The 25,488-nt window shown below is 45.7% G+C and overlaps 1 protein-coding gene across 1 annotated transcript in view; it reads right to left on the bottom strand.

The window, feature by feature from the left end:
* WNT5B (Wnt family member 5B) overlaps positions 1–25,488 on the bottom strand; it is a 127,640-nt gene that overhangs the window by 9,344 nt on the left and 92,808 nt on the right. Inside the window, exons 2-4 of the mRNA XM_045588395.1 lie at positions 20,068–20,213; positions 17,786–18,033; positions 12,922–13,214 (exon numbers count right to left, since the gene is read on the bottom strand). Coding sequence (XP_045444351.1) covers positions 12,922–13,214; positions 17,786–18,033; positions 20,068–20,144 — 618 coding nt within the window. The 5' untranslated portion in view covers positions 20,145–20,213. The remainder of the gene's footprint in view (positions 1–12,921; positions 13,215–17,785; positions 18,034–20,067; positions 20,214–25,488) is intronic.

Below are 25,488 nucleotides of genomic sequence, written 5' to 3'. Positions count from 1 at the left end.
ATGGCTCAGTGATTGAGCATCAGCCTATGAACCACAAGATCACAGTTTGATTCTAGTCAGGGCACATGCCTGGGTTGTGGGCTCAATCCCCATAGGGGACATGCAGGAAGTAGTTGACTAGTGATTCTCTCTCATCATTGATGTTTCTGTCTCTCTCTCTCCCTTTCCCTTCCTCTCTGAAATCAATAAAGATATATTTACAAAAATAACACTATTCATTTTAAATGTAAATGCTTAAATGTTCCAATCAAAAGACACGGGAACTGAATAAACAAGAAAACAAGACCAGTATAAATGCTGTCTACAAAAGACATACATCAGAACAAAAGACACATGATACATACAGACTAAAAGTAAATAGATGGGAAAAGATATTTTGTGCAAATGGAAAGGAAAAAGAAGCTGGGGTACCAATACTTATATTTGACAAAATAGACTTTAAAATAAAGGCTATACATAGTAAGAGACAAAGAAGGAGACTACATAATGATAAAGGGAACAATCCAACAAGAGGATACAACCCTTGTGAACATTTATGAACCCAACATAGGAGTACCTCAGTGTATAAAGCAAATCACCTGACCCAGTGGTTGAACATTGACCCATGAACCAAGAGGCCACCCATTCAACTCTATGTCAGGCACATTCTCAGGCTGCAGGTCAGTCTCCAGTATGTGACATGCAGGAAGCAGCCGATTGACAATGCTTCTCTCTCACTGATAGACAGTACTGCAGTCATACTAAGGGATTTTTAACATCAAAAAATGAACAAGGAAACAGTGATCTTAAATGACAGACTATATAAGATAAATTTATTTATATCTTCAGTGCATTTCACCCAAAGCAGCAGAATATACATTATTTTCAAGTGTATATGGAACATTTTCTAGTGTAGACACAAAACAAACCTCAATAAATTTAAGAAGATTGAAATAATATCAAGCATCTTCTCTGACCAAAATGGTATAAAACTGAAATCAATCACAAGATAAAACTAGAAAACACACAAAGACATGAAGGCTAAATAACATATAACTAAACAACAAATGGGTTAATAATGAGGTCAAGAAAGAAATCCAAAGATACTTTGAAACAAGTGAAAATCTATGGGACATAGCAAAAGCAGTCCTAAGAGAAAAATTCATAGCATTACAATACATACCTACTACAAGAAATAAGAAAAATCTCAAATGAAGAATCTAACATTACACTTAAAAGAACTTAGAAAAAGAACAATAAACAGGCCAAAGTGAGTAGAAGAAAGGAAATACCAAAGATCAGAGCAGAAACAAACAAAATAGAGTCTAAAAAAGCAATATAAAAGATCAATGAAACCAAAAGCTGGTTCTTTGAAAAGATAAAGAAGATTTACAAACCTTTAACCAGACGCATCACTTTAAAAAGAAAAGAGAGAACCCAAATAAATAATATTAGAAGTGAAAAAGGAGAAATAGCAACTGACTCCACAGAAATACAAGTGATTGTAAGAAAATATTATGAACAACTATATGCCAACAAATTAGACAATCTAGATAAAATGGATAAATTCCTAGAAACATATAATCTTCTAGAAGTACATCAGGAAGAATCAGAAAATCTGAATAGACAGATGACAAGTAATGAAATTGAAGCAGTAATAATAATTAAAAAAAAAAAAAAGACTCACAACAAACAAAAGTCCTGAACTATATGGCGTCATAGGTGAATATTACCAAACATTCAAAGATGAATTAACATCTATACTCCTCAAACTCTTACCAACTCTTACAAAAAATTCGAAAGGAAGGAAGACTCCCAAGCTCATTTTATGAGGCCAGCATCATCTATACTAATAAAAGGTAATATGCAAATTGTCAGGATGCCTTCATAATAACGACCAAACAACAGGCTGCATGGGGCGACAAGGCCAGCAGGGAGGTCAGTGAGGGACGACCAAACAACTGAACAGCAGGCTGCATAGGGTTACCAGGCCGGCAGGGGGCGCAATTGGGGGCAACCAGGCTGGCGAAGGAGGGGGAGGGGGGGCAGAGAGGAGTGACCAGGCTGCAGAGGGGACAGTTAGGGACACCAGGCCGGTAGGCATGGGGACTGTTGGGGGCGACCAGGCCAGCAGGGGGGGGCAGTTGGGAGCAACCAGGTTGGGGGAGGGGGGACAGTTAGGGGCAATCAGGCTGGCAGGCAGAGGCAGTTAGAGGTGATCAGCCTGGCAGGGGGAAGGGGGGGCTGTCAGGAGTGATAAGGCAGGTAGACAGGTGAGCAGTTAGGAGCCAGCAGTCCCAGATTGTGAGATGGATGTCCGACTGCTGGTTTAGGCTTGATCCCCGGGATCAGGCCTAAACCGGCAGTCAGATATCCCCTGAAGGGTCCCATATTGGAGAGGGTGCAGGCTGGCCTGAGGGGACCTCTCCTGTGTACAAATTTTATTAATTAGACCAGAAGGCGGAACGACCAATGGATGGGGGTCGGGTCCACAAGGCAGCCAGGGCTGCGAAGGCCTATGCTTGAACAAATTTTATGCATCAGACCTCTAGTCCTAATTATAAAACCGGATAAAGACACTACAAAGAATGAAAATTATAGGTCAATATCCCTGATGAACATAGATGCTAAAATCTTCAACAAAATATTAGCACACCAAATCCAGCAATACATCAAGTGGGATTTATTCTGGGAATGCAAAGTTGGTATAATATCTGCAAATCAATAAATGTGATACAAAACAAACAAAATAAAAGATAAAAATCACATGATCATATCAATAGATGCAGAAAAAAACATTTAACGAAATTTAGCGCCCTTTTACAATAAAAACTCTCGGAAAGTAAAAACAGAGGAAACATATCTCAACATGATAAAGGCCATATATGACAAACCCCTAGCCAATATCATACTTAATGGGCAAAACTAAAACCATTTCCCCTAAGAACAGGATCAAGACAGGAGTGTCTGCTTTCACCACTCTTATTCAAAACAGTACAGGAAGTCCTAGCCACACTGATCAGATTAAAATAAATAAAAGGCATCCAAATTGGAAAGGAAAAAGTAAAACTGTCATTAGTTGCAGGTGACATGTTAAAGATTCCACCAAAATACTACCAGAACTGAAAAATGAATTCAGTGAAGTGGCAGGATACTAAATAAATATCCAGAAATCAGCTGCATTTTTATGCATCAGTAATGAACTACCAGAAAAGGAAACTAAATGTGTTCTCCCTCCTGGGAGCATGCCCATGCCTTTCCCGACTCCCTCTGCATCCCCCACATGCGTGCCTCTCCTGAACCCTAAGGGACCCCACAGACTTGCCACCAGGAGATCAATGGGCACTGGCAGCTCACTCCGGGCTAACCCCCTGAACCTGTCTCTTTGACTTTACACTGAGATGACAGCAGCCTCAACTTGGCTCACTTCTTTCACTGTGACTTATTGCTCAGTGAGCCAAAGCAACCCCCTCTAGGCTCTTTCCTTTCTTCTATCCTAAGCCTTTCAAAAAATTTCACTGTCCCTAACTTTAATAAATGTTCTATCAAAAAAATTTTTAAAAGAAAAGAAATTAAGAGAACTATCCCATTTACAATTGCATTTAAAAAATCTAGGAATACATTTAACTAAATGATGTAAAAGACCTGTACTCAGAAAATTATGACACTGAATAAAAAAGTTGAAGAAAAAAAAAATAGGTAGAAGCATACTGTGTGTTCATGGATAGGAAGAATTAACACCATTAAAATGTCTATACTATCATCCTATAAAAATATCAAAGGCATATTTCAAATATTTCAAAATTCTATATGGAACCACAAAAGAATACCCACAGCAATTTTAAGAAGGAATGATGCTATCTTATATCAAACTATACTACAAGGTCATAGTAATCACAATAGCATGGTACTGGCATAAAAACAGACATATACATCAATGGAACAGAATAAAAAGCCCAGAAACAACCCCATGCCTTTATACTCAATTAATATTTGACAAAGGAGGCAACAATATACAACGGAGTAAAGATAGTCTATTCAATAAACTGTGTTGGGAAAATTGGACAGATATGTGCAAAAGAAAAAATGAAACTTGACCACCTTCTTACATCATATGTAAGAATAAACTCAAAATGGATTAAAAGACTTAAATATTAGACTAAAAATAATAAGAATCCTAGAAGAAAACATAGGCAGTAAAATTTCTTGTTGCAAGATGGTTTCTGATATATCCCCTTAATCAAGGGAAATGAAAGAAAAAGTAAATGGGACTACATCAAACTAAAACATTTTTGCATAGCAAGGAAACATCAACAAAATGAAAAGACAACCCACTGAATAAAAGGACATATTTGCCAATAACATATCTGATAAAGAGTTAATATCCAAAATTTATAAAGAACTTAAATCATAACACCAAAATAACCCAAATAATCCAATTTAAAAAATGAGCAAAGGACCTCCATACCACTCTGAAGAGGACATACAGATGGCTAATAAACACACAAAAAGATGCTTAATGTCACTAATCAACAGAGAAATGCAAATTAAAACAATAAGATATTACCTCACACCTGTCAGAATGGGTATCCTATATAATAAAGAGGTAATATGCAAATTGACCATCACTCCAACACACAAGATGGCCACCCCCATGTGTTCAAAGATGGCTACCCCCATGGGGATACAAGATGGCTGCCACAAGAAGGCCAGCAGGAACGGGCAGTTTAGGGGTAACCATACTGACAGAGGAGGGAAGTTGGGGGCTATCAGGCCTTCAGGGAAGGGCAGTTGGGGGGACCCAGGCCTGCAGGGGAGAATGATTGTGGGGGGACCCAGGCCTGTAGGGGAGGACAGTTTGGGGGGACCAGGTCTGTAGGGAAGGGCAGTTTGGGGGGGACCAGGCCTGCAGAGGAGGGCATCAGCTGACTGGTAGGCGCCAGAAGCAGGGCTCATGGCTGGCCACCGCCACCCAGAGACTGCAGAGGAGAAGCAATGAGCCTCCCCAGCAGAGGCAGGCACAGCTGGCCGGGATGAGCAGGAGTGGCAGACAGGAGCAGCAGGTGGTGTTGGACTGCCGGTTTAAGCCCCATCCCCACAGGCTAAGCTAAGGGACCCCACTGGTGCACAAATGCATGAACCTGGCCTCTAGTTATTTAATAACATGCTTTTTAGCATTCATGTGTTTGAATGTTTTTGGGTGTTTTTACTGTAGCTGATTTCTAATTTCATTTCATTGTCATCTGAGAAGATGCTTGATCTGTTTCAACCTTCTTGAACTTGTAGTGATGTGTTTTGCGTCTTAACATGTGGTCTATCTTTATGAATGACCCATGTGAACTTGAGAAGAATGTATAGTCTGCAGCTTTGGGGTGAAATGTTCTATAAATATCAATTAAATCCATTTGATCCAGTGTATCCTTTAGTCACTGTTTCCTTGTTAATTTTTTGTCTGGAAGACCTATCCAGTGGAAGTCAGTGGCATATTAAAGTCCCCTACTATGACTGTATTGTTGTCGATCTCTCCCATAAAGTCCTCTAGAAGTTTTTTGTTAAATATTTAGGTGCTCCTGTACTGGGTGTATATACACTTACCAGGGTTATACCCCCTTGTTGGATCGATCCCTTTGTCGTCTCCTGTGATGGCCTTCCTTTTGAAGTCTATATTGTCAGATAAGCGTATTGTTATTCCAGTCTTTTTTTCTTTTCCGTTTGCATGGAAAATTTTTTTCCATCTCTTCACTCTCATCCTGTGTAAGTCTTTTGTTCTGAGGTGGGTCTCTTGTAGATAGCACATAGTTGGGTCACATTTTCATATCCATTCAGCTAGCCTTTGTCTTTTGATTGGGGCATTTAATCCATTAATATTTAGGGTTATTATTAAGAGGTACTTATTTATTGCTATTTTAATTCTGTATGCCTAGGTTTCTCTCTCTACTTCTCCTCCTCATTACAGCAGTCCCCTTAGCATTTCTTGTAATGCAGACTTGGTGGTGATGTACTCCGTTAGCCTTTTTTTTGACTGGGAAGTTCTTTATTTGACTGTCTATTTTGATGGATAGCCTTGCTGCATATAGTAATCTTGGTTTCAGATCCTTGCTTTCCATTACCTTGAGGACTTCATGCCATTCCCTTCTGGCCTGTAGAGTTTCTGATGAGTAATCAGGAGTGAACCTTATGGGAGCTTCTTTGTAAGTAACAGTTTGCTTTTCTCTTGCTGCCTTTAAGATTCTCTCTTGGTCTTTAATTTTTGGCATTTTAATTATGATGTTTCTGGGTGTGGGCCTGTTTGGGTTCTTTTTGCTTGGAGTTCTCTGTATCTCCTGAAATTGTGTGACTTTTTCCATTACCAGGTTAGGGAAATTTTCTGCCATTATTTCTTCAAACACTTTCTCCCTTTCTGCCTCTCCTGGCACTCTGCTTTTCAAATATTGTAATGTTTCACATTGTCCCACAGCTCCCTTAAGCTGTCCTCCTGGTTTTTAATGGTTTTTCCTTTCGGTTTTTTGATTGAGTGATTTTTTTTTTTTCAACCCTGACTTCTAATAATTCACTGATTGGATCCTCAGCTTCCCCTAGGGGAAGTTTGTCTCCTGGTTATTGATGTCTGTTTGTGTTTGTAACTATGTATTAGGTATATTTGCTACACCTCTCGGTCTCTAGTGCAGGACAGTGTGAAACATTGTTTCTGTCTACCTACATCAGGCAAAGACTCAAAGCCTCCAGAGACCACCTCTGTATACAGAGTGATAGGATTTTATCTTGAATTGCCCCCAGGCAATTTTCCACAGGTATGTTGAGTTTTGTTTTGTTTTGTTTTGTTTTTTCCAACCATGTGGGGTAATTCTGCCTAAAGGCTAGTTGTTACTCTCAGTCTCTTATTGGGCCTCAGGAACTCCACACTATGGGGCAAGGGGTTTTCCAATAGAGTGTGTCAGCTGTCTTCCCCCAGGCAAAGGTGCCTGTTGAGCTAATGCCTATGTGAGAAAAATGTCCTCCGCAGTGTGAGAGAATGACTCAGAACCGGAAACCAGGGTGTCTGCTTTCTGAGCTCTAACTGCTGAGTCCCTGGTCCTGGCTTCTGCTCACACAGCTACAGTCTCCTTTGCCAGAGCACAAGGTGAGTGGCTCCTCAGTGAATTTTGTGCATTGGCCCTTTAAGAGGGTGCCTGCATTTCCAGCCACCTCTCCTTGGCAGGCAGCAACCCTGCTTCTTTTCTACAACCAGATGTTATGTCAGTACCCTTCTCAGTTCTGGTGCTCTCTGCTGGGGGGCCCAACTTGGGGATTAGACTCAAGAGTTCTCAGTGGCAACCCCCACAGCTGAGATCTCTCTCTAAGACTTCAGTTGCTGTCTGTGGATGCCTGGCCAACCGTTTTGCACCTTAGCCCCTCCTATCAGTCTCTATGCAGTCTCCACTTTCTATCCTGGGTTGTCAGGGTTTTCTCCAGCAAGTTTTTGTTGATTATTCAGGAAGTTTTCCTGCATTTTAGTTGGAATTCCAGTTTGGTCCTTAGAGCATGTCTGTGTAGCATCCACTTACTCCGTTGCCATTTTTAATCTCTCAACACCCATTCTTGATAAAAACTTTCAGTAAAGTGGAATAGAGAGAGTATATCTCAATATGATAAAGGCCAAATATGACAAACCTACAGCGACATCATACTCAGTGGGCAAAAACTGAAACCATTTCCCCCAAGAACAGGAATAAGACAGGATGTCTGCTTTCACCACTCCTATTCAACATAGTACTGGTAGTCCTTGCCACAGCAATCAGAAAGGAAGATAAAATAAAAGGCATTCAAAAAGGAAAGGAGGAAATAAAACTCTCATTATTTACGGATGAGATGATATTGGACACAGGAACCCTAATGTCTCCACCAAAAAACTATTGGATTCAATAAATGAATTTGGCAATGTAGCAGCATACAAAATCAGCACCCAAAACTCAATGGCTTTTTATGCACCAATAATGAATTCTCAGAAAGAGAAACTAAACAAACAATCCCATTTAACATTGCAACAACAACAATAAAAAAAAAATCAAAATACTTAGGAATAAACTTAACAAAGGAGGTAAAAGACTTGCACTCAAAAACTACAGGACATTGAAAAAAGAGATAGAGGAAGATATAAACAAGTGAAAAAAATATACTATGTTCATGTGTTGGTAGAATTAACATAATTAAAATGTCCATTCCACTTAAGGCAATCTGCAGATTCAATGCAATACCTATTAAAATACCAGATCTAAAAGAAATGCTCCAAAAATTTATGTAGAACCAAAAAAGACCTTGAATAGCTACAGCAATCTTGAGAAAGAAGAACAAAGTGGGAGGAGTCACAATACCAGATTTCAAGTTATGCTATAAAGCTGCCATAATCAAAACAGCCTGGTACTGGCACAAGAGCAGGCATCTAGACCAATGGAACAGAACAGAGAACCCAGAAATAGACCCAAGCTATTATGCTCAATTAATATTTGACAAAGGAGGCAAGAACATACCTTGAAGTTAAGACAGTCTCTTAAATAAGTGGTGTTTGCAAAATTGGACAGATACATGCAAAAAGAAAAAGAAAGGAACTAGACCATCAACTTACACCAGGAATAAACTCAAAATGGATAAGACACTTAAATGTAAATGGTGAAACCATAAGATTCCTAGAAGAAACCATAGGCTGAAAATCTCAGACATCTCTTGTAGCAATATGTTTACGGATACATCTTCTAGGACAAAGGAAACTACGGAGAAAATAAACAAATGGGCCTACATCAAAAAAAGCTCCTGCACAGCAAAGGAATCCATCAACAAAACGAAACAGGAGCCCACGGTGTGGGAGGACATATTTGGCAATGAAACATCTGATCAAGGGTTAATATACAAATATATAAGGAACTCATACAACTTAACAAAAGGAAGACAAACAATCCAATTTAAAAATGAGCAAAGGACCTAAATACAGTAGACACCTCGCCAAAGAGGACATACAGCTGTCCAAGAGACACATGAAAAAATGCTCAAAGTCACTGATCATCAGAGAGATGCAAATTAAAATGACAATGAGGCATCACCTCACACCTGTCAGAATGGCTACCATCAACAAATCAACAAATGACAGGTGCTGGGGAGGATGTGGCGAGATGGGAACCCTAGTACACTGCTGGTGGGAATGCAGACTGGTGTGATCATTATAAAAAACAGCATGGAGCTTTTAATTTTAAAAAATTAAAATATTTAATTTTAAAAAATTAAATATGGAATTGCCATTTGTCCCAGTGATCCCACTTCTAGGAATGTATCCTAAGAAACCTGAAACATCTACCAGAAAGAATGTATGCACCCCTATGTTCATAACAGCACAATTTATAATAGCTAAGATTTGGAAATAGCCTAAGTGCCCATCAACAGATGAGTAGATTAAAAAACTGTGGTACATTTACACAATGGAAAACTATGCAGCAATAAAAAGAAGAATCTCTTACCCTTTGAGATAGCATGGAGGGACTGGGAGAGTATCATGCTAAGTGAAATAAGTCAGTCAGAGAAAGACAAGTATCACATGAGCTCACTCATATGTGGAATCTAAGTAACAAAATAAACTGATGAACAGAGTGGATCCAGTCATGGAACAGAGTGGGGAATCTCAGAGGGAAGGTGAGGGAGGGTGGGAGGTAATAAACCAAACAGCTTGTATACATATATGCATAACACATGGACACAGACAATAGGGTGGTGAAGGCCTGGGTAGGGGGCGGGGGCAGGCTGGAGAGGATCAATGGGCAAAAAAGGGGGGCATATGTAATACTTTCAACAGTAAAGATTAAAAAAAACAAAACAACAACAACCTCATCGTCACTGATTACCAGAGGGAAATGAGTGTGGGGGAAGGTAGAAGAGAGTAAAGAGGGGATGAATGGTGACGGAAGGAGACTTGACTTGGGGTGGTGAACACACAATGCATTATACAATGATGTATTACAGAACTGTACACCTGAAACCTATATCGTTTTATTAACCAATGTCATCCCAATAAATTCAACTAAAAGGGAAAAAAGAATTCCCAACCTGGAGCAGATAGAGGCAGAGGGAGAGATAAAGCGCTATAAAAAAGGTGTAGAAGTGGAGCAAGGGGGACCAAAGACAGGGAGACAGACAGGGGAAGGTGTGTAGTGACTGCAGATGAGGCAGATGGAAGGGAAGGGGCTGCCAAGATAAGGGCCCAGTACAAACAAACAGACAATTAAAGGCAATAAAATGAGGAGCCAGCAGAAGTGGGGTCAAGACTGTGACTGAAATGGGGCCCAGATTAGGATGAATGCCTAGTCACCTCCACATCCATCACAATGCCTAGGGACAGCTAGAGCAGAGACTGGAAACAGTCCTCCATGAATTTGACCCCTTGCTAGGAAGCAATATGGGAACTTCCATGTGCATATTCACATGCGCATCCCTGGTGATCCCTGTCCTCAGAAACCTACAGGCCAAGAAATGAGGTAGAGAATGCTATACCCTAGGAAAAGTACAAATGCTATACTGCAGTTCTGATGCAGAGACTACTATCTGAGATCTTGACAAATGGATAAAATTTGGGCATTTGAGAGATAAAGTGAAGATCTTAACCTTTTTCACCATCTCTCTCCAGTCATGGTTAAACATGCAAGGACTGCCTAACAGCCTGCTGAACAGAAAGGAAGTCCTGGAGACAGAGGCAACCCCACAGATGCCTGCAGAGTGGATGGTCCCCTAAGACAGTTCTGGTCTCTCTGCCCCAGATTATACCATAACAACCACAGTTCCTCTCACACTACCAAGGCTCCATGCCACCCCTCATACGCCCACCCACATGTGACTAAAGAAAATTGGCCTCAGGATATGCAATATATAAGCAAGACACTGTGCAAGTGGCCAGTTCTAATTTCTACGTGACATCACACTATTGGTGATGCTAAGTCTACACAAGTGTGCCATGTGCTACCAAGCCAACATCACAAGATCCCAATTCATGTAAAACACATTCCCAATCTCATTTCTTTGCTATTTACTCCCATGAAACATGACTTATTTTTTAACTGATATATAAACACATTTTTTTAAAAATATATTCATATCCTGTTACCCAATCATCAATTAACCAACATTGAATTTCTGGATTTATTTCTTCTCAAGAAACCTCTTCTCTCTTTATTGTTGTTGCTGTTGTTAAATGTATTTTTACTGATTTCAGAGTGGAAGGGAGAAAGAGATAGAAGCATCAATGATGAGAGAGAATAATTGATCGGCTGCCTCCTGCATACCTCCTACTGAGAATGGAGCCTGCAACCCAGGCACATGCCCTGACCGGGAATCAAACAGATACCTCCTGGTTCATAGGTTGATGCTCAACCACTTAGCCACACCGGCCAGGCCTCTGCTTTCATTTTTCAATTATCTTGTCTCTGCTCTAACTAAAGTTCCTGGCCTGGACTCAGAGCCGGCCAACTTGACACAGACCTGAGTGTGGCCAACACTCCCAGAAAGAAGTCTGTGAGAGGTCTGTGGCCCCCGCCCCTATGTCAGAAGAGGGTTCCCCCACCAGCACTCAGACCTCTCTCCGGGGAGACCTGGGTGCAGTCCACACTCCTCCCACATGGCTATATTGGGAGGCCCCCCGTTTCCTGGGGCAGGGGCCTCCCAGCGCAGCACAGGAGAGAGGAGTCCGGAGCATGTGCCCAAAGGTGGGGTGTTTATGAACAAGGTACAGGCAGAGCAGGCATGCACTTCCAGAACACCATAAAGGCAATCTAATGCTGTTGCCCAGTTAGCCTCTGCACATACAATAAAGCAAGCTCACCTCTAAGCCTCCAGTTTAGTTTCTACTGAAACTGAGGCTCAGGGAACGTCATATCTTACAAGTGATTGGTGAGACTATCTGCTTACGCCTTCAAAGAATGCTTGTCCTAGCCAAAACCGGTTTGGCTCAGTGGTAGAGCATCGGTCTGCGGACTGAAAGGTCCCGGGTTCGATTCCGGTCAAGGGTTGCAGGCACATCCCCGGTAGGGGGTGTGCAAGAGGCAACTGGTCGATGTTTCTCTCTCGTCGACGTTTCTGGCTCTCTATCTCTCTCCCTTCCTCTCTAAAAAAATCAATAAAATATATATTTTTTTAAAAAGAATGCTTGTCCTTCACACTTCTGCTTACATGTAAAACCCTCACCACAAAAGTGTTAGCCATTAGACCTAAGTGAGCTTTTGGAATGGGTTTCTGGATTGTATGATGGCAGCTCTTAAGTCAGCTCTCTTTTACCTAACTCTTTAAGAAATCATAAACCCTAACCCTGGCCCTGGCTAGTGTGACTCAGTTGGTTCAAGTGTGGTCATGTGCACCAAAGGGTGGTGAGTTCAATTCCTGGTTGGAGCACATACCCAGCCCAGCTTTCAGGCTCAATCCCCTATTGGGACGTGTGAAGGGAAGCAGCTGATCAACATTTCTCTCTCACATTTCTCTCTTGCTCTTTCTCTCTCTCTCCTTCCCTTTCTCTCTCAAAAAGAAAAAAATCAACAAAATTAAAAAATCATAAACCCTAGACTAAATCTAACAGCCTAAACTTCCATTCGTCCTACCTGATCAAATTACAAGAGGGCCAGTCAAGACAAGAACTCCATTCCTTATGCCTGAAATTCTGATCATAAGATTGCAACTAAGCCCTATAGGGACAGATGTACTGTGGAGAAATAAGTAAGGTTAAAAGAATGGAAGTGCATGTGCCCGTTGGGCAATGGAGCCTTTTGAAAGGGATTAGTTGAATAATGTGGGCATCTAGGTTGGCAGTGGTACTATCTCCATAAGCAGGCCAACCCCTTCTCCCATGGCCAGGCCACCTCTCAGCGCTCAGCCCAGGGACAGCCCCGTGGGTCTGCGGTGTGGGGGGGGGGGGGAGAGGGGGGACGAGGTCCGGCTCACCCTTCGACCCGCCTCGTTGTTCTGCAGGTTCATAAGCACCCGGCCCTGCTCCTCCGATCCCTTGGCAAAGTTCTTCTCCCGCTCCCGGGCATCCACAAACTCCTTAGCAAACCGGTAGCCGTACTCCACGTTGTCCCCACAGCCGCCCCACAGCCAGTCCCGGGGAAGGTCCTTGGGCCTCGCTGTCCTGCTGCAGCCGCATGTGGACAGCTCGCCCTCTCGGCAGGCCCTGCTGATGGCGTTCACCACCCCCGCGGCGCTCACGGCATAGGTGAAGGCCGTCTCCCGGCTCCCTGCAAGACAAGGCAAGACGGGGCGAAGGAGGTCAACTCTAGCGGAGGCTTCCTGCCCTCTGCCTCCTCCACACCCACGCCGCCACAGCCTCACCGCAACACTCCCAGGAGTGGCCTTCACTTCGCGTGACTCTAATGGTTTGAAACTTCTCTTGATAATGAGCAGAACTTTACCTACTCTGCCCTACCGTATCCCAAACAGAGCAACTCCCCCGCAGCCCTGGGCTTACACTCACATCCGTTTCAGTTTATAAGACCAGTGGATTCCTAGGAGGCAGACCTCAACACAGCAGAGAGTGGTCATTGAGGAATTTAGAAAACCCTTGAGACCAAGAGAATGAGACTAAACAGAAATCATGGGACTAAGAACAGGACTCTATTCTCACAAATATCTCTCCCTTACAGATGGCAATTTTTCACGCTATGAGCCACACATATGTCCTTTTATTGCTACCATTATCTAGCTAGGCAGAGGCAGAGAACAGGAGTAGAAAGTGAACTGGAATTACAGCATCTGTCTGCAGGTCTTCTGCAGGGTCTACACTGCCTCCCAAGCCCCCAGCACCCAGAACCACATCTACGGGACCTCGGCAGGTCTCTCCAAATACCTGCATCATTTCTAGTAGAAAAGCCGAAGTGTGTCCCTCTTTGCTGTAGTGAACCACTTGAAAATTCAGATGATATATGCTCTAATTCAATAAAAATGTTTACAAAAAATTATACTCAGCCACCAGGGAAATGCAAATCAAAATCACAATGAGACACCACTTCGCACGCATGAGTATGGCTATCATCAAAATGTCAGCTAAAAAGTTGGGGGGAATATAGAAAAAACGGGAACCCTCATGTACTGCTGGTGGGAATGTTCAATGGTACAGCTGCTTTGGAAACGGTCTGGCAGCTCCTCAAACACAGAATTACCACATGACCCCGCAATTCCATTCCTAAAATATATCCAAGATAAAGGAAAACATCTGTCCACATAGAAACTTGTACATGAATGTTCACTATAGCATTATTCATTAAAAACAACTCACATTGTCCATTAGCAGGTATACGGGTAAACAAAAGGTGGTCTTATCCATACAGCAGGATACTACTTAGCCATAAAAAGTAATAAAGTACAGTCCTGGTTGGTATGCCTCAGTTGGTTGAGTGTCATCCCATGCACCAGAGGGTTCCAGCTCAATTCCTGGTCAGGCTACATGACCCGGGGATGGGTTCAATCCCCGGTTGGGGTGCATACGGAAGGCAACCCATTGAAGTTTCTCTCTCACATCGATGTTTCTCTCTCTCTTTCTCCCTTTCTCTTTCTCTAAAAATCAACAAAAACATATTTTAAAAACATACTGTATTAAAAAATTAATTAAGTACAAGTAGAACATGGATGAGCCTTGAAATGATTATGCTAAGTGATTACTTAACATTTTGTGTCTATATTGCACCTTATATAAAAGGCTACATACGATCCCATTTATATGAAATGTTCATAAGATGAAAATTCATAAAGACAGAAAGATTAATGGTTACCTAGGGTTTGGGGAGAAGGGGAGAGAAATAAAGAGTAATCTCTAATGGGTATGCGATTTGTTTACAGGGTTATGGAATTAGATAGTAGTGCTTTCTAATTGCACAATCTTGTGAATATACACTGAACTGTATATTATTAATTTATTTTTCAATAAAGAAATAAATAACATTCATATGAACTCAGGATGTAAGGAAGAGAGTGGCTTTTAGTGGGAAACTGAGATTCAATCCTGATCTCAGCTGTTAAACCAGACAGAATTTCTGCTCTCCATGGTCAGAAGTAGACAGACCACAATTCCGTCTTGGCAGGTGGAGAGGGAAGCAGTCTGTAATTAGTAGGTCTACAGTGATCTCCACCTTACCCTACGTTTGGATTATCTAGGCATAACATAGGGAAGTTAGCAACCAGACCACACGGGAAAATTAGTTTTTCTCAATTAACCCGGGGCCAGCTCTGTCAGACTAGGAGTAGCCCAAGAAAACCCAGGGTTGGAGGAAGTCACACCCATGACTCAGCCATCAGGCTTAGCATGTGAATCAGCACTGGACCACTGCCGGAGACCGGGGCCGATCCGGTCTGGGGGAGTCAGTCTGTGAGCGTGAGCTCCCAGGATGTAAGAGGCTCCTGGGCAGGAGGGAGTCAGGCCTGAGAACTCTTCCCAGAAGACTGACCTGGCTCCCGGGGCAGGAAGGAGCCTGGGAAGCTGCGGCCCAGAGCCACATTCCACCCCGTGTGAGCACTCCTTTTATAGCATTCCTCAGAGAAGGGGCTGGGTTCTCGAGGCAGCCCATTCCCCCTCCTGTGGTGACTCTGGTCACCAGAGCATCCTTATGTGAAGCTGAAATAGGCTTCCCTATAACGTCTGCCTGCTGGAGAGGCACATCTAATCCCTTTTCCATATGACAGCCCTTGAGCGTTTGAGAACAACGAAGATGCCTCTTATTCATTCTCTTTTCTGAGCTACATATGTCTGATTTCTTCTTCCATTCTTTAGCAAACGTGTTTTTCAGAGCTGAGTCACCCCTCTCAGAACTGCCTTTTACAACAGGGGGCCTGCAGCTGGGCGTGGTATCGCAGGCAGTACGCGCTCTGAGGGTCCTCGCCTGGCAGCATGGCTGGAACCTAACCTGTCCTCATGAGCTGTCTCCTGCAGTCATCCTGCCTCTTTCGGCGGGGCCTCCTCAGGGCCTGAGTGCAGGTGGCTCTGCCTCCGTGGGCAGCACGTGGCTCTCAGGTAAGCTTGGTAAGTGAGCCTAGTGCTCTTCTCAGAAAGCAAGAATGGATAAGTGTGGGCGAAGGGTGTCTATATATGAAACAATTCAGAGTGGAAACTCAAATCATATCAAGGAAAAAGGCTGTTAAACCAGCAGCTACAAAAAAGACCTTCCTCTGGTAGGACGACAGGGGCCAGCAGGATGGTACTACGCCCGCTGTTCCAACCGTCAGGAGGTTCCTCCATGCTCCTCTCGGCGCCCCCTGAGCTGCTCTGCAGCCGCTTCAAAGAAGGAAGGGATCTTGGGAGATCACACACAAGCCTGCAGTGAGAGGACCCACCGGGGGGGATGGAGGACAGCTTCCCGGGGAAGATACAGGGAAGCCTCAAAAAGGAACGGTGGAAATAAAGCAGCAGATAGGGCCTGCTCTCACAAGCCATCCCACCACGCAAACCTGTCCCCAGCAGCGCTTCCACTCCTGCCAACTCTTCTTTCTAGAGTAAAAGAGTAAAGCCTCACTTTTTGGCATTCACTCAAACAAAACAACACATGGAAGGGATCTGGCCAGCATCAGGCATACATTAGGCTATTCGCTTAGTGATCAGGGGTGCCTCTCTCTGTTTCTGAGCCATCCTTGTGCCCTCAGCGGAAACCCAGGACAGAGGGTGCTGCTGACCGAGATCTTTACCGGGAAGAAGGGACAGATACTCAGTATATTTGAGAAGAACTGATAAAGGATCACCAAATCTCACTTAACCCTTAAGTCCATTCTTTTGGGAAAGCTGCCCAGGAAGACTGTCATGAGAACACGAACATCCCTTTGTGAATCTCGAGTTGACACTGAAGGGAGGTTCACCGTGTCCTTTCCCCTCGTCCTTACTTCTCAATGTGGCAGGGGAGGGAGAGGAAAGAGGTAAGGCAAAGGGAGGGGAGCTGCCAAGAATAGAGGGGAACTGACTCCCTAACTGCCTGCTGCTAAAATAATTCTTTGGGAAAACTGCAGCCGTGGGTAACTCCAGAAAGTCTTTTGAGGAGAAGCTGTTCTGAGAGAATGTGAGATAGAGACTTCAGTGCTCTCACACCTTCCTTTTATGGCCCTGGGATAAGACCCGGCAGAAGAAGGCCGGATTTCTCAATTTCTTGCCAGGGAGAGGAGAATTACATTTCAAAAGGACCTAAAACAATTAGACCCCAGATCACACCTCCATCTAAGCAATAGGGCAGCGAAAGAATCCTAGTCCAGGAGCGGGAGAGGGGAGAGAGCTGGAATCTGGGGAGAGTGGCCCTCTCGTCTTTCTTCTTCAGTCTGTCCCCCACCCCCACTTTCACACACAGCCTTTCAATGAAAAAGCCAGGACTGGATCTGGGTTGGATTAATGACAGCTATCACCAATTTGGCCCAAAGTTTCTATCTCTCTCGGGGTCCAAGTGAAAGAGGCAAAAAGCTTACAGACATTCAGGGCAAGGCTCTCAAAGGAGGCCCTTGTGCTGCGTGAGACAAAGGGCACTGGCGGTGGGCGGCTTCCCAATGCTCTCTAACTCAACTCAGATGCTCTGAGCCCTTCCCAGAGTGAGTCACGCCAGCTGCCCAGACAGGGCGAAGCTGGAAGAGAGGGCTAGCGGAGCACGGAGCTGTGCGGCTAACGCATCCTCTGAGACGCCGCTGTCTGTGTGCCTCTCTCTGCCCCCTCACAGGCCAATGCCAAGCCACGGGAAAACCCAGTCAGACACTCCAGCGGCTCCCTCTGCCCGTCCCGGGAGAGCACGTGCGCATCCGGCCAGGTGAGCGCAGCTCCTTCAGCTGAGCCATGTCCGCGGCCGCTTACCGATCTGCATGACCCTCCCGAAGACGGAGGTGTCGTCCACGGTGCTGCAGTTCCACCGCCTCTGCCGGAACTGGTGCTGGCACTCCTTGATGCCCATCTTGGCTCCCTCCCCTATGTAGGCCATGTGCTCCTGGTACAACTGGCACAGCTTCCTCTGGCCCGGGGAGAGCCCCGGGAGCTGGCTGCACACAGGCTGGGCACCGATGATGAACATCTCAGGTCTCTGCACCGGGTTCATAGCTAACGACCTGCAGCAGCAATTCAGAAAGGGGACAGGAGTGAGCACGTGCCTGCGTGCAGCAGTAAGTCATTCATCCAGCACGTTTATCGAGTGCTTTCTGTGAATAAGGCCAGGCAATGAGGGCTGGGAAAAGGAAATCGGGGAGCCCTGGACAGCGTGGCTCGATGGTTGGACTGTCATCCAGTACACTGTAAGGTCATGGGTTCAATTCCCGTCAGGACACATACCTACGTTGTGGGTTCGATCCCTGGTCAGGGTGCCTACAGGAGGCAATCGATTGATGTGTCTCTCTCACATCAGTGTCTCTCTTTCTCGCTTCTCTTTCTCCCTCACTAAAATCAATAAAGGAAATTGGGGAAACTGAGGCATGAACACAGGTGACATGTGAGATATCAGATGCCTAAGACAGACCTGAGCTTCTGGATCCAGAGTGATCTGATAGAGGAAGAGTTCTTACAGCTGGGAGAGGAGCTTTTTAAAAAATATATTTATTTTTAAATTTCTACTTTTTTAATCCTCACCTAAGGACATTTTCATTGATTTTTAGAGAGAGGGGAACGAAGGGAGAGAGAGAAACATCAATCAGATGACTCCTGCACGTGCCCTGATTGAAGCCAGGGGTGAGCCTGACAAGAAAAGGAATCCGAGACCTTCCAATGTTGGGACAATGCTCTCACCAACTGAGCCAGCAGCCTGGGCGGGAGGAGTGTGTAAGGAGAGGGCCGGTGTGAGCTGGCTCCTACAGAGGGTGGGCGGGAGGAGGAGGAGGCAGACAGGGCAGGCTGTATTCCTGTGAGGCAGAGGGCAGAGAGCCAACAGGAGAGCACAGGCCTTACTCCGGGAGAAGTGATCCGTTCACGGGGCCTACATGCAGGATGTGCGATGGAAAGCAACACATCCCTTAACGAGGACTTCCCCTTGCACCTTTAAATCTAACCCAATTTACATGCATTGCAATATTTCCTAAATGCTTTCACTTCCGTATCTGACCCACACATCCCCTAATCCACTCTTTATCTGCTCAAGGGCTCTCCCTTTGGCTCATCACCCACCAGACACAATGAAGGGTTAAGTTAGATGAAAAGGCTGTACAATTGTCATCTGAGTAAAACTCTGAGCAGGGCACAGTCTGTGCAAAGCAGGTGGTGAGTGCCTGCCATTTCCATGTTGACTTGGCAATGACAATAGTCTTTAAAACACAAGAAGAAAGACACATGATCCTACAAATCCCTCATCCTGTCATCAGACTTTATAAAATAGAAATTCTACTCTCCTTGCCTCTACCAGCAAAAAAAATAAATAAAATAAAAATCATCCGCCGAAATCGGTTTGGCTTAGTGGATAGAGCGTCAGCCTGCAAACTAAAAGGTCCCAGGTTCGATTCCAGTCAAGGGCATGTACATTGGTTGCGGGCACATCCCCAGTAGGGGGCGTGCAAGAGGCAGCTGATCGATGACTCATTGATGTTTCTAACTCTTTTTCCCTCTCTCTTCCTCTCTGTAAAAAAATAAATAAAATATATATATTTTTAAAAATCATCCAATAGCAACAAAAGAGGTATTTTTAACCACCCATAGAAATGGCAGTAGAGCCAGGAAAAGGGGAATGCAGACTGGATCAAAAAAAAAGCCAAATGAACTAACCCTTTATCCCACATGTGTCAAACACAAGGCCCACGGGCCAAATCCATCCCGCCAGGCCTTGCAATGTGGCCCGCACCGCGCTGTCATCACTGCACTCCGCTGCGTTTCCATCACAATGACAGTTTATGACTGTTCAGTAAACCATTCGGCCCGCGATTTAGGCTGGATTTTAGATTTTGGCCTCTTCTCTGATTGAGTTCGACACCCCTACTTATCCTGTGGAACCTTTACTTCTGGGGGCCTGAGAGAGAAAAGGGCTGGGCTAGATTTCCTGGGATAAAAGAGGGCCTCGGGACTCCTATGACCAAAGGAACGATCACGACCCACCGTGACCTTCTCCACATTTAATTACCAAAGGAGGCGTGGGTTATGAAGTAGGACCTCAGCCCCTCACTCACCACCAGGAGCTGGCTTCGGCCGGGAGCTGCGCCCAGCTGGAGAGCAGCGCAGCGGCGAGCAGCAGCAGGCCGGGCATGGTCGGCCTCAGCCCTCCCCAGTGTCTCGGGAGGACCCCGGGGACTGCCAGCTTCCAAAACGGAGCTCCCTGAGGAAACAGAAATGGGGGGAGAGTCAATGTGGAAATGCAACAAAGAAGGGAGGCCCAGGAGACGGGCGTGAGCTCTGGGCTGGCCCCAACCTCACTTTCTGCTCTCCCAGAGAGGCAGCCTCTTTCCAACCTCCACTTCTTACTGTTCATCTCCCGGTAGGAGTGCCTTGATGACTCTTACCCCAAACTGTGAAGACTCCACTCGAGGCCTAATTCCAAAGGAAATACAAGCTGAGAGACCAGAAGAGAGAAATGAAAACACACTCCTTCGAGAGCAGAGCATGTGCCGTGCAGCATGTATGCAATGCACACCTGCCCTTCCAGAGCGAGCGCCACCCCCAGCCCTCCTCACCGCTCAGGCTGCCAGAGGTGGAGTCTCTGGCCACCAGGCTCCTTGGTGGGGCTAAAAGACAATTGGTGGGTCGGCTTGACAGCCAAACAGGAGTTTCCCTCTCAATCTGAAACCTTCTCACTCTAAAATTTTCCAAATCCCAAAAGTGGTTTGCCAGGAATAACAGTAGGGAGAAGGCAAGGGCTTTTCACTTTCTCAGGGCGACTTCCCTGAGAAATGTAAAAGCCCACAGCCGCCGGGGCCCTGAAGCTCTGGAGGCTGGGGCGTGCCTCCCTGGGTGGCCCTCATCCCTCCCCGGTGCTCAGGGCCCGAGTCCCACAGCACCTCCTGCTTCTCATCTGCAACCCTAGCCTCTCACATCTGTGCTGAGCAACAAGCCCTTCCCTCGTGGCACGGGGGCCTCCCACGGCTTTTTGTGACAACCGGCATTCCCCGCAAACACTGCTCCTGAGTCCTTGAAAACCTCCAGAAGATCCAGCTTCTGGATCCTGGAGAGAGTCTGTAAAAACACGCCCCTCCGACTCACCGCACCTCGCTTCCCCGTAGCTTTCATCCAGGGCGTGACCCTCAGTCCCAGTGAGTCTTCTTCCCACCACCCCTTAGCACCTCCGACCTCACATACACAGTCACACACAGACACACACACACACACACACACACACACACACACACCCACACCCACGCCCCGCCCGCCTCACCGCGCTGCTCGGGGTCGCCAGGCTCGCCGGGAGGGGGCGGCAGGTGCTTTGGGTCCTCGGCCCGGCAGATACTGTTTGTCCCGGGGCCACCAAGAGAGGAAGGTGGCCTGAGCTACATCCAGGGAAGCTGGGCCACAGCCTATCCCCACCCCCTTTCGGCTTTGCTCCGTGGGGTCTTAGCCGGGGCCCGGGCATCAGCAGGCAGGTGTGTGAGGTCAGCAGGGGGCAGATCAAAGAGAAAACTTGCTCCTTCCCCTTTGTCATGCAGAGCGAGCTCGGAAATGATCCCATCTCCAGCGGACTAACAGCTCCCCACACCCCACTTCCCAAACAGACCTCCCCTCCCCCTCCAACCCCCACCCCCCATAAATCCTCCCCGCCCCTGAGGGCAGAAGGTCTGTGAATGCACTGACTGGAACCGAGAGAGATGGAGCAGAGATAGGGCTGGCACCAGAAGCTAATGGCTTTATGGAGGGGAGGGACCAGGTCCAGAGTAGGGAGGACAAGAGAAAAAGCTTCAAAGAATCTCCTTGTCCAAACATCCTCAGCTCCACCTACCAGTCCTTCTCGGGGACTCAAGAGTCAGAGCTGCCCCTACTGCCTGTGGCCTCCGCCCTCCCCCACGTCCCTCCCGCCCACAGGGCCAGCCCACCACCAAGCCTCCTGCAAAACCCTTACTCCACCGACACACACCCTCACACATCTCCATCCACATAGCTGAGCTTTCTCCAGCGGTGACACTTCTCACCCCGATGGGTCCCCCTCACGCCCGTGTCTTTCCATCCCGCCCTTTCACCAGCCCCTGTGAAATCCCTCTGGCTCTGCGAGTCCTACGTGCAGCTGAGGCCACACTGCAGCCACTGTTCCCGAGCCAAGGCCAGAGTCAGTGCCAGCGAACAGGCACTGTGGCTCTGACACCCCAGCGCCAGGCTGACAGGTGAGCTAAGGCCGAACTCCCTAGAGCTGCTAAGCCCGCCCCTCCGTGCTTCATGAACATGAACAAATATACACATAAGCCAGGCTCACTCCAGCAGCTGTCTACCAACTTGTGCTTTCCATCAAACTCATTCAAAAAAGATTTTTAGCCAAAGCCGGTTTGGCTCAGTGGTAGAGCGTCGGTCTGCGGACTGAAAGATCCCGGGTTTGATTTCGGTCAAGGGCATGTACATTGGTTGCGGGCACATCCCCGTTGGGGGGTGTGCAGGAGGCAGCTGGTCGATGTTTCTCTCTCATCGATGTTTCTAGCTCTCTGTCTCTCTCCCTTCCTCTCTGTAAAAAATCAATAAAATATACTTAAAAAAAAAAAGATTTTTAAAAACTTAAGAAAGAAAAGGACTCTAGCATGTATGGTGGCCTCTTTCTCTGCCTTCCAGATGCAGCCACCCCTCTGAGTGGTCACCGGCCACCGCCCTCGCCCGCCCTCATTCACATTCTTTGGTTTCCTCGGGCAGGGCTAGGAGGAGGAAAGTGGATGCTGGTGACTGGTGTCACGAGTGTGGGCAGAATGGAAACCTGCCTCAGTGGGACTGGGGAGGAAGGAAAATGTGTGGGGACGGATGGTTTGGTCTTAATGAGGAGGACACATCAGAAGCCCTGTCTGTGGGCCACTGCTGAGTCTCACAGCAGGTCTCAACCAGGGAAGACTGTTCCTGGTGTGGGGAAATAGGTCTAGTAATGATCCCAAAGGCAGGGCGAATTCTTTTTGCCGCCTTTGTAATAACCAGAGTTTCCCCCCCACAACTAACTAGTTGCTCTTTCCTAGGAGAGGTGTCATTTCAGAGCCACCAAGCAGTTACGTGGGAGAGAGTCCAGGGCCTCTTCGGCGGTGACCGGGAGGCTGCAGGGCTGGGGAGATGCAACATTCTCCATCGTGACTCTCCACAGGGCCCGCGTGGGCTGATCAGACGCATCTGCTCTGCTTCTTCATGCAGCCATTCTTTTGTTCAGTAAATTCATTAATCCAATATGCACTAGGGGCCTCATGTGTCCCAGTTACTGCTCTAAGTGCCAGCGATAGGCAATAAGCAAATAAATTCAGGCAGGGTATAGGGGTACTGACCCCTCCTTCCCCACCCAGACCAAAATCTGCGATAACTTTTGACTCCCCCAAAAGTTAACTGTAGTAATAGCCTACTATTAACTGGAAATCCTATCAAGAGCATAAAGAGTCAATTAACACATATTTTGTATGTTATATGTATTGTATACTATATTCTGATAATAAAATAAGCTAGAGAAAAGATATTATTAAAATTACAAGGAAGAGAAAATACATTTACAGTATTTATTGAAAAAAAAATCTGTGTATAAGTGAACCTGCGTAGTTCACACCCATATTTTTCAGGGATCAACTGTACGTAATATGCTAGGTCCTGTGAATATTATAAGAAAAAAATCAAGCAGGGACTAGAATCAAGAATAAGGGGTGATAAGCCAGTCAGAGAAAGAAAAATACCATGTGATTTGATTTACGTGTGGAATCTAATGAGTAAAATAAACAAACAAAATAGATACAGAAAACAGGCTAGCAACTGTTAGAGGGGAGTGGGGAGTGGGTCTGGATGGAAAAGGCGATTAAAACACACATACACACAGACAAACTCATAGACACGGACAATGTGGGGATTACCAGAAGTGTCAAGGTAAAGGAGGGATAAATGGGATGGTGAACACACAAACAGATTACATATTATAGGATTGTACACCTGAAACCTGTGTAATTTTATTAACCAATATCACCCCAATAAAGTCAATACAAAACTTTAAAAGAATAAGGGGTAAAACCTTACATTACTTGGGGAAAGCTGCAGTGGGAAGCATCTGCCCAAACCACCGTGCAGCTGGAAGGAGCAGGGGACCGCCCTGCTTGCTCACTCCAACCCTGTGGTCCGTCCTGGGTCCTGACGGAGGCACCGCCTGCTCCACCAGCACAGCCAAAGGGCTGCCTGTCTGAAAATAGGAACCCGAGGGCCAGGTTTGATTCCCAGTCAGGGCTTATAATCAGGATGTGGGTTCGATCCCCGATCAGGTGCCTGCAGGAGGCAACTGATTGATATTTTGCTCACTCTCCCTTCTCTCTCTAAATAAATTAAAAAAAAAAAAAATTTTTTTTTTAAACATGCAATACCTATTTAGTCAGGGGCACTGAAAAAAAAAAAAGTAAATCAGATAGCAACATCCTAATTCATAGGAAGTAGCACAAAAAGCAATGTTAATTAAAAAAAAAACAACACCAGCAACCACCACCAGGCTGATTGTAAAGTCATTGGTATAAACACACACACACACACACACAGCCTTGTCAGTGGGGGAAAAAAGCCAGACTTCTCCCAACCGAAATGGTGACAGGCTGCTGAAGGCTGGAGGAATTAAGAGAGAATAGCCGTTTTAGAGAGCTGGTGTTTATGTGTACCAAAGGTTCCCCATCTCCTAAGGATGAAACCAAACACCATCACATTACACAAGACCTTTCAAAACGTGACCTTGCCAACCTTTCCATCTTGTTTTGGTTTTCACTTTGTGCTCCAGAAACCCAAACTGCCTGCCTCTCCATGCCTCCTTACCACCCACACCTCTCCCTAGTTTCTTGCATGTCTTGCCACATTTAATATGTGGCATACTTTGGCATGTTTATCTGTATTTTTATTTCTTTCCTCATAAGCTCCGCAGATGGTCGTTCACTATTTTCTCCCAGTGGTTAGGATAGTGTCCAAGGGTACCTAGTATGTGCTCAATAAGTACTTGTTGATTGAAAAAAAGAGGTTAGACCTCTCCAGTCTCCAAGACACAGGCCACCGAGGTCAGCCTCTCCTGGAGACAAAGGAGTCCTCTGGTTTCCCTATGGCCCAGCCCACTGACCAGCAAGAAAACCTGCTTCTACTGATGCATTTATTCCTTGATTTGGGAATCTACTATCAGATGTTAGTTGAGATTTTGGAGATTCCAAGACCCAGCTCAATCTCTGTCTTTTCTTCAAAGACATGAGAACTCTTCGACTTCTAATCCTGCTTGTTATGCTCTAATGTGAAGAGGTCAAAGACGCTGCTCCTGGAGGTGGTTCGGTCTAGCTCAGGGAAGGGGAAACCTACTCAAACGCAGGACAGGCGAAGTGCCTGAGGAGCCCGGGGGAGCAGTCACAGTCGGGAGATGGGACTGCAGTAGGGACTTAAAGAATGTGCAGGCTTTAAACAGGAGGAAAAGAGCAAGAAGGACTTCACATAAA

This window comes from Pipistrellus kuhlii, unplaced genomic scaffold, assembly GCF_014108245.1.
Source record: "Pipistrellus kuhlii isolate mPipKuh1 unplaced genomic scaffold, mPipKuh1.p scaffold_m20_p_3, whole genome shotgun sequence".
In the NCBI taxonomy this organism is placed as follows: Eukaryota; Metazoa; Chordata; class Mammalia; order Chiroptera; family Vespertilionidae; genus Pipistrellus; species Pipistrellus kuhlii.
This window is presented reverse-complemented; position numbering and strand designations above follow the sequence as displayed.